This window comes from Asparagus officinalis, chromosome 6, assembly GCF_001876935.1.
Source record: "Asparagus officinalis chromosome 6, Aspof.V1, whole genome shotgun sequence".
In the NCBI taxonomy this organism is placed as follows: domain Eukaryota; kingdom Viridiplantae; phylum Streptophyta; class Magnoliopsida; order Asparagales; family Asparagaceae; genus Asparagus; species Asparagus officinalis.
This window is the reverse complement of record NC_033799.1, coordinates 24,219,924-24,229,999: the sequence shown is the minus strand read 5'-3', so window position 1 is coordinate 24,229,999 and position 10,076 is coordinate 24,219,924. Positions and strand designations below refer to the sequence as shown.

Genomic DNA, 10,076 nt, shown 5'->3' with positions numbered 1-10,076 from the left:
CCACAGAAACAGCAACTTCTGCGGATCGACCGCCATCCTCTTGACGCCAGTAAGCTCGTGCCACGAACGCGGTCGACCGCCGGCGGTCGACGCCAAACCCTGTCTGGGCCTCGCCAATTTTTGTTCCTGCCATTTCTACAGTTCATCAACCCGATAAGGCCTTTATCTTCACAACTTCGAACATGACAGCCATGTAACTTTCTCCAATTAGAGACTTTGGTTCTGTTCTTCTTTAAAAAAAAGGAGGAAAGAGACAGAAAGAATAATTTAAAAAGAGAGAACAAAAGATCAAGCCTTTTGAGAGATTAGCGCTCTGCTTTCCCAAGAGAGTGGGTATGTCAAAATATATTAAACTGGCACCTGCTCTTCTCTCTCCAGTAAACAAATCAAAGAATAATATGAGAGCAGAACCAACAAGTAATGCTCATGCTAATGCTTCCCTTTTCATCTTGAAAGCAACAGAAGAGGAGAGAAACAGTGTAATAATGGATGGAGAGCTGCAGGAAAAGTTCAGAAAAATATGTGTCTTTTGTGGAAGCAACTCTGGCAACAGGACTGTATTCAGTGATGCTGCTCTTGATCTGGGCAATGAACTGGTATCTTGTTTCTCTATATCTTCGGTAGTAGCAATCACCCCTCAACTATTTTAGTAGAAAGATGGAGAGGGTTATTTGCACTTTACCCTTCTTCGTGTGGGTATCGTAAAAATATGATTTTGAGTGTTGAGTAATCTTCAAAGTTTGAGTTTGGAGAGATTTGAATTGAGTTCTGAGGATTTGTCTTGATGGGTTTCCTTTTGCAGGTGAAGAGGAGAATAGATTTGGTTTATGGTGGGGGGAGTGTGGGGCTGATGGGTTTGATTTCTCAGACAGTTTATGATGGAGGCTGTGGTGTTCTTGGGCATGAAATTTTTTCCTTATTGATTTGATTTTGATAGAGTTTCATGTCTTATTTGAGTTGAAATATTCATGCTGAGCTGGGATTTATATTGATGATCATGCAGGGTTATTCCTACAGCATTGATGCCTCTTGAGGTATTGGATTCCAAGGCCTTTTCTTCGTTTTATTTCTTTCCTTTTTTGGATTGTTTGGTAGTGATGCTGATTGTGTAGTTTCTTGTTTGGATCTTTTTGGTTAATTTTCATTAATTCAGAAATGATTGCTTGATGTTATTTGTTGTTTTTTTTTTTATAATAAGTTATCTTGATATTAATAAGGATGATATGAAGTGTTTATTATGAAGAGTCAAATGATAATAGACATATCAGAATCATTATTGTAATTGGTTTACCTGAAATAAAATGAGAGTCGTTTTAACTATTGAGAAAAGGAATTCAAAGTGCTTTTCTTTTGGTTATTAGTTCTGTTCTACTGTTGAGTGGAACTCAAATTAATTATCTATCGTGCTATATTATATTACTATGAAACCTGATGACTCTGCTTTTGCCGCTGTGAAATTATCTTCTATTGCTTGTTTATTTGGTAGTGACTCACTGATTCCCTTCGTCTTGCTGGAGAATTTCAAAAGGAAGAAATTCAAATTTCTATTGGCATAATAAAGTGTAAGATGTAATAAATTGAAATTTCTATTGGCATAATAAAGTGTAATAAATTGAAATCTGAAGTTATCCCTCGCTTAATCAGTTCTGTAAATGTCTATCCTTGGAGATTTTTCCCCTTTAATTTTTATTTGAGGGAGTCTGAAGATACTAACATTTGAATTATATACGCAATGAATTTCACTAAATTGCCCTCAGGTTGCTTGATGCTCGTACTTATACTTTTATGTCTGTATTTTTCACCACAGATATCTGGGCAAACCATGGGTGAGGTAAAAGTAGTAGCTGACATGCATGAACGCAAAGCTGAAATGGCTCGACAATCAGATGCTTTTATTGCACTTCCTGGTAAATCTATTAAATCTTTGTGCAAAGGAACCAAGTTCTGTATTGATGCACAAACACATCCACTCTATTGAGACTCCTGAGGCTTCAAGTTATTATTTTTTCCATTTTTTGGTTTGAATATTCTAGGAGGATATGGAACAATGGAAGAGCTGTTGGAGATGATAACATGGTCTCAACTTGGAATTCATAATAAACCAGTTGAGTTTTTCTCTCAAGAAAAAAAATGCAATAAACAGATAGCTTTGTCCATAGAAGATAAATTACATTCTAATTTGTATTTTTCTCAGGTGGGACTCTTAAATGTTGATGGTTACTACAACTCTTTGCTTGCATTATTTGATAATGGTGTGGATGAAGGTTTCATTAAGTCAGGTGCCAGGCAAATAGTAATTTCTGCTCCAAATGCTAAAGAACTGATAATCAAAATGGAGGTAACTCTCGTTATATTTCAAGTTCACATTTTCTATCAAAGCATTTTGTTGGGTTCATACTAAGATTTTAAAGATATAGGTTCCTCAATTCAACCACATTTTAACTAGAGTGAGCTATTTGGTGCAACTTAAAAGGGTTTGGGAGACTTATTCCAAAAATCAATATTCGGGCTATTTCCAAATAGTGATGATGATTTGGGTGACCAATATCATAAAACCTTCATACTAATAGTTAATCAGTTTATTCATAAATGATACTATATTGTCATGGACATGACTGAGTTCTTTTATATGATCAATGATCCCTGTCTTTCCATTGTATACGCAGCAATATGCACCAGGGCATGAAGAAGTTGCATCCCGTACAATCTGGGAGATTCCACACTTAGGTTATTCAACACCACCAAATCTCCATTGATGCCCAGTTCTTCTTACTATTGCTCATAATCTGATGTGATTTTTTCTGAGAAATTTGTGTGTGAATTCCCATGCCAACGGGCATAATTGGCCATGCATATCTTTCCTCCCTCCAATTGTTAATAAAAGTATCTTGCTTTGAAGCATTTTAATGGGTATATAAACAAGTAACATGATTTTAAGTTTGGTGATAGAAAGCAAGAAAACGCGAGGAAGGATGATAAGAAGAAGATAGTACTGTTCTATAGATATCAGAATCAATAATGAAATATCTGTATCATGGTTAATATTCAGTACATCTCTTTAATTAACAGAGAAAAATATACTACTATGGTTGAGACTTTCACTTGTTAATTAGGTGCAGGTGCTTCACAATCAGCAGAAGTGTTATCAACTTATCATATATAAATCACCATTCCTTATTTTGGTTACATTGCACAATAAAGTACCATCAGAAGTGTTTGTAATATATCTAGATATGCATGGAACTTGAGAATCTGACAATACTGAATCAAAAATAAAGAATAAGTAAACCCTTATATATGACTGTTTTACCTCCATTTGCGTTAGTGATCAACGTTTTTTCCAGAATGTTGGGAGGCATCACCTTTTTTCTTTCTTTCATGATTACAATTAATGATTGATATATTGCTATCTGTGGAAGTATGTTATTGTTTGTTTATGTCGTACTTTTCCTGTCTATTTTCTAACTACTTTTAACATATGACGTTCACTATCAGACTCGATGAAATGAATTCATTCACTTACCTATTATTTTTTCTGTTATGAGCAAATAGACTAGCTATTTCTGGAATATCTTGAAATTTGATTGTGAAATTTGCATTCTCCTCTGAACCACGCAGTGTGTAAGTTCTATGGGGTTTTTTTTTAACTGAAAGTTGCAGCTGATTCAGTATTATATTAGAAGGGTAGGTAGTAGGATTGGAGAAGCCTTAGGATATCTGAGATACATGATGGAAAATACTGCTTGTAAGTTAGAACTAAGATGCAGTTCATATGGTAAGATATTGCTTTATATGAAGTCCATGTATCTTTGAAAAAAGCCAAATTCGTGCATGTAGGTATTAGGCTTTTCTTGGCATAGGGCAAAATAACCAAAGCCTTATATAGTCCAGGGAATAATCAAGTAAATAATGGACATTTGAAGGAAAATGTATGAGAAACAAAAAATCAATTGGGAAAATTTTAGCTTGGGAAGTAGTTTAGAGGAGTCATGGCTTATATTATCTTGTAAAATATTGTTCATACATCAATATTACAGATTGAAATTACCTTACACAAAGAATCCATGTTAATCAAACAAACTATGATAAAATATCGTTGAGAATTCAGATTTCTACAATGAAGTGACCAACTACAGAGCCTCTGAGCACCATGTGAACAAATAAGTAAAATAGGCATGATAACCTTAAAAAAAATTCTGGAGGAAAAATAGCAACCTTAAATATTTCATGAGCAGAGAGTTGGGACTCTGATGTTGGGTACCTGAGCAGTTTGAATTTGGAGTATCAAATTGATAAGATACTTGTTTAGTTCTTATCTTACTTCAAATGTCTTATTGTAACATTGGTCAAACTAACAACAAATCTGGATTATGAAATTAATTCTTTAGTCAAGACCATGATTTGTGAAAACGTCATGCAGACTTCATAGTATCATGAAATAAGATATGATACCAAAAAGAATTGTAGCATTTTCAGATGTTTTATGTGTCATGTATTTTTTTATTCCGACCTTTTTTTTTCTTTGCAGTGGATACTTTTACAGACAATTTTTATTTGGAGCAGGAATCCACTTCAACACTTTTGAGTTGTTTATGCTCAGTATTCAATTACTGGATGAATACCTGATTGATGATGACAAAGATTCCTTGCAGTATGATTGACCTTATAAAGAATTTTTTAACATGCTTGTCTGGTAGAATTAGAAAATTTAAGAATGTGACTAAAGGTTAATTGCAGATGCCCCTCTGTATTATGAGCGCAGCTTCTAAATCAATTTATTAACACTTGCGCCTCCCCATTTAGACGGGGTTATTTTTTCCCCTCATTTAAGAGGGAAATTTAGTCTTTATACTGGGAATAAAAATATTTTTTGTTGTTATTGATGTAAGTACTAATGAAATGGTGGTTATAAATGTGTGAACGTGAGGAGTGTGACGCGTTTTGTGTCTCACGGGGGCCACATGTTCAAGTGTGGAGTGAGACACAAAACGTCCCACCAGTGTGCCTCGGGGCACACCTGAGACACAAAGGGTGTCTTGGCACCCATCAACGCGAGACAAAAAAACGTGTCACGGTCGGAATTTGAGACAGCCGACGAAATTTTTCCAGATGCGGTTTTTGGGCCTGTTTTCAGGTCTAATTCTTTGGGTATAAATAGGAACTCGTTCATAGGTTTTTTAGAGGGGTTTGCAGAGGTTTTAGGCGGCTGCAGAGAGTTTTTTAAATCTGAAAAAGGTGAGATCTTGAGAGAGAAAAGAGAGAGAACTTGGAGCGATTGTACAAGAAAGAAGTCATCTTTCTTGGGTAAAATCGAAGCCTCTTCATCTTTGGGACGAGCTTGCTGGTTGTGCAGGTCGTCGGTTTTCTCCTTCAAGTGGAACCTCCCTTCACCCCCTCCCGTGGATGTAGGCAAGTTTTTCGAAACACGTAAATCTCGTGTCTCACTTGTTTTTTGTGTGTTGGCTATTGCTTGTTGTTTTCCTCGATATTCAGACTTGAATTTGATATTGGGAAGAGTGTATATCTCACATTGCTAAGATATTTCACTTATGTTCTTGTTTTCCATCGCGAAACAGGAACATAGAGATTGGCTTGAGTTTTTTGTGAAAACAAAAGCCAGTGCTTTCTCTCAAGGTGATTCTCTTCCGTGGCGAGGTGAGCGTGTCAGCCTCCAACAATAGGTATCAGAGCCCATTGGTCAGATTGGTGGTGGTAGAACTTCCAATTTGAGGTGGTGCTTGGTTATTGTGTGGTGTACACAAGATATTTGTTGAAATTCTTAAGAGAAACGATTTACTAAAACAAGCGGAGAATGGTGTCTACAAGTAAAACAGTCAAAGTGGGAAAGTATGAGATTAAAAAGTTCAATGGAAAGAATGATTTTTCCTATTGGAGGATGCAAATGAAAAGCTCGTTGATTTCGCAAAAAATGTACAAGACTTTGGCTGGAAGAGAAAAGAAGCACAAATATATGTCTGATGAGGATTGGGAAGAGTTAGATCTCGAAGCACGAGCATCGATTATCCTATGCATTAAGAGGGATGTTGCTTTCTTGGTGGATGAAGATGAAACGGCTGTTGGCGTGTGGTCAAAGTTAGAGAGTACCTTCATGACGAAGAGTCTAACAAATTGAATCTACTTAAAATCCAAATTGTATACTTGCAAAATGGAGAAAGGCTCTTCAATCCAGGAATACATCAACAAGTTTGATATGATCATATCGGATTTGAAGAATATTGATGTGATAGTAAAAGATGAGGATCAAGCACTTCTGCTACTTCTTTCTTTATCGAAGTCTTATGAGAACCTGGTACAAATATTGATGCTTGTAGGTGACAATTTAAAGATGGATGAGAGTACAACGATGCTTCTAGCAGATGATTTTTAGAAAATTGTAACTAGTGACATGGCTACTAGTGGTAACAATGAGCAAGCACAAGGATTGTTTGTAAGAGGAAGGGGGCAATGAGAATGAAAAATGCAAGGGAGGAAAGTTTAGATCGAAATTGAGACCTCTTGCAAGAAGATCGTATTTCAAATGCGGTGAGCTAGGACATTTCAAGGTTGACTGTCCTAACAAGAGAGTAGGTGGGAAAAAGAACAACAATAAAACCAAGAGAAGAAAAGGCAAGGAAGAGGCGAGTTATGTCTCGGAGGAAGGGAGCGAAAAAAATGTTACATAGTTACGGGTGACGAAGATATCTCCGATTAGTGGATTTTTGAATCGGGTTGTTCTTACCATATGTGCCCAAATAGGAAGTGGTTTACTACCTATAGAAGCATTGATGGTAGAAACGTATTAATGGGGAATAACAATGCTTATAAAACGGTGGGGTTTGGTGATATCAAAATCAAGATGCATGATGGAGTGGTCAGAACCCTGACAGATGTGAGGCATGTTCCTCACTTCTGAAAGAATCTTATCTCAGTTGGTGCTTTGGAATCTGGTAGTTAAAAGATAGTGATAGAAAACAGAGTAAAGAAGGTTGTTCGAGGTTCCCTAGTAGTGATGAAGGGCATTCGTCATAATAACCTATATACTCTTTCGGGTACGACATTGATGAGAGATGTAGCGGTTCGAACCGAAGGAAGTGGTAGAGACTCATGCGAGCACACTCGATTATGGCATAGGCGGCTTAGGCACATGTCAGAGAAGGGTCTAGATATGCTTGGTAAGGAAGGATTGCTGAAGAACATGAAGAAACCTTGCATGAATTTTTACGAGGATTGTGTGTACAGAAAGGCGCACATGGTCCTATTCTTGAAAAGCAAGCACAATAGCAGAGGTATATTAGACTATGTGCATACAGATGTTTGGGTCCGGCTCCGACAATTTCCAATGGCGGTTCCAGATATTTTGTCTCGTTCATAGATGATAATTCTAGGTATGCTTGGATTTATTTTCTAAGCATAAGAATGAGATATTCGAGACATTTACGAAGCGGAAAGTAATGGTTGAGAACAGAACATGCCGGAAATTGAAGACACGTAGATCTGATAACGGTATAAGTATACAGATGGTGCTTTCAAGAAGTTCTGTGATCAGGAGGGTATTGCTCGATACTGGATAATTAGATCCACACCATGTTTGTGGAAAATTTGCAGTAAAAAGACAATGAAGAAAAATTAATTTGTATTCCTTTAATCTCAGTTACAATTGGATTTCCGATTACAAAAGAGAAGAGAATGATCTGGATTCTCTCCTTTGTTTAATTCTGGGTTCTTCACGGTGGCGATGAGATGCCTCCCTCGAATGCTCGCGTCGAGTTTGCTTCTCGTTGACGATCCGACGTCTTGTTTCACTGGAACATAGTCTTCTCCTCACGATTTGGCGTTGTGGAGAACTCTGAACGAGTTTAAACTCTATGAAAGAGTTGATTTAACCGAAAGTCGGTTATAAGCCAAGGATGAAGAAGATCTTGTTGCCGATCTCCAAAGCTCCAAAAATGCTCTAAGGATCCTGTTGACGAGCCAAGAAGTTCCAACCGACCGAACCCGAAAGATCTAGCCCAGAACTAAGTTGATTTCTTAGTTATTTATAGGGGATTAAGGGGTGTAACCACTTCCTTAATTCGCTCCTAAGTGGGGCTAATGGGATGTAACCGCCCCTTAAATCACTCCTGAGTGGAGTTGTGATCCCCTCAGATCGTGGGAAACGGTTTTGGAACCGTTCAGCTCGTGTTTGAACGAGTCAAACGCAGGCCCGCGTTCTGACGTGAATTCTGCATTCAAACGCAGTGTCTGGAAGCTTGAACGCAGTGATTGGAAGCTGCGTTTGCAGCGGATGAAAGCTGCATTTGGCAGCGGTATAGAGCTGCATTGGGCAGCGCTTGGAGCTGCGTTGGGCAGCGTCATAAGAAGCTGCATTCGTGTTTATAGCTGTTGAAGCGGCGTAGGTGATTGAATCGGTGTAGTGTCTTGATGATGGTACGCGGGGAGGACTTCCACGTCTTGGTTTGAAGAGATCGTCGATTTGTAATCCTTTCTGTCAGAGTATTGCTAAAGACTGTCGTTTTGTAATCTTTGCTTTAACTCTTTGACATGTGAAAATCTTCGAATTGTAGCCTTCTGGAAGTCGTCAGATTGTAACTTCCATCATCGGTGTTTGATGGGGATCAGCTATCTATTGTGATTTTTTTGACAGCCTACAGAACCCCCTCCAAAGTTTTCGAAAGTTCGCGGTTGACTGGGACGAATTTTCGGAATACTTTGGATCTCAACTCTGATCTTGGAGCTGTTGATTCCTTGTGGTAAAGGATTTGTTCTCTGCACTTGCTTCGAAGGCATCATGGTTGAAGGGATTTGCCACGTAGGACCTGTGTGAAGGTATGCGCCATAATCCTGCTTCTGGAATGTGGGGGTGGACCCTGCATTTTGAACTTGAGATGCGGGTCTCACCCTTGCATGTTGAATTTGGAACACGGGTGTGACCTCGGCGTTCGGTTTTTTGCATCGCGGGTCTGACCTCAACGTTTTGACTTAAGACATGGAAGTGTCTTCTGTGCATTTTTGACTAAGTCTTTGAGACTTGTCTTTGGCTCATCAGTTTTAAGTCTCGGCTCACATCCATTAAGCTGATGGGCCTGCAAACATGCATAGGATTTTTGGCACACCCTCAGCCATCAACGGATTTGATAAGCCTTTACCGACTACCGTTTGAGTCGGGCTAGCATGCGGATTGTTTAAGTCCGTTCCGCATGTAACGTGAAAGACTAACCGGTAACGCGTGTTAGGCGTTGACTTATCCCTACTTAGGATTCGGGATAAAATTCCCCATGCATGTGAGGCATGGATTTTGGTGCTACGATGTTGAATACGTAGGCTTTGTCACCATTTCTTCCTGTGTTATATTTTTACTTGAAACACTGAAAGAAAATTGAAAACGCCAGAGGTGTAGTATTAACTTGGCATGAATTTTCACTAAAAGTGAAATTCAGAAATTTTCTTTGTTATCACTAGGATAATTCCAAAAAATCTTTAATCCGCTGGGGATTTTATAATGAAAACTTGCTATTCTTGTTGAAAAAGAATTAACAAGTTCATTGGGGTTTTTGACTGTTAGAGGTGTGATGTGAACCTAACAGTATTTTATGGACCTATCGCTCTGTTGACGAGAATCGATAAGTGGAAAGTGTTACGATCGGAGCAACTTTGAGGACCTATCGCTCTATTGACGAGAGTCGATAAGTGGAAAGTGTTGCGATCGGAACAACTTTGAGGACCTATCGCTCTGTTGACGAGAGTCGATAAGTGGAAAATGTTACGATCGGAGCAACTTTGAGAATCAATCGCCCTGTTGACGAGAGTCGATAAGTTGATTTTGTCAGAGGTGTGATATTAACGTGACAAGAAGAATATTACGATCGGGGCAATTTTGAGGACCTATCGCTCTATTGGGGAGAGTCGATAAGTGGATTTTGTCAGAGATATGATGTTAACATGACAGGAAGGTGTTGCGATTGGAGCAACTTTGTGGACTTACCATCCGATTGAAGAGGATTGATAAGTAGGTTGTCAGAGGTATGATGTTAACGTGACAAGAATGTGTTGCGATTGGAGCAACTTTGTGGACTTAT

General features: G+C 38.4%; 1 protein-coding gene across 1 annotated transcript; it reads left to right on the top strand.

The window, feature by feature from the left end:
• Positions 340 to 3,101, top strand: LOC109845464 (cytokinin riboside 5'-monophosphate phosphoribohydrolase LOG8-like). The gene is made up of 7 exons (XM_020414711.1): positions 340 to 596; positions 803 to 900; positions 1,004 to 1,034; positions 1,808 to 1,907; positions 2,034 to 2,104; positions 2,195 to 2,338; positions 2,667 to 3,101. Exons 1-7 carry the CDS (start codon positions 399 to 401, stop codon positions 2,754 to 2,756), a joined length of 732 nt encoding a protein of 243 aa, XP_020270300.1. The 5' UTR covers positions 340 to 398; the 3' UTR covers positions 2,757 to 3,101.

Excerpts from the sequence above, each read along its gene's own strand:
- LOC109845464 (XM_020414711.1), top strand. The coding sequence starts at position 399 with ATGAGAGCAGAACCAACAAGTAATGCTCATGCTAATGCTTCCCTTTTC. Across the intron at positions 597-802 it reads TTGATCTGGGCAATGAACTG|GTGAAGAGGAGAATAGATTT; the intron begins GTATCTTGTTTC and ends TTCCTTTTGCAG. Across the intron at positions 2,105-2,194 it reads TTGGAATTCATAATAAACCA|GTGGGACTCTTAAATGTTGA; the intron begins GTTGAGTTTTTC and ends TATTTTTCTCAG.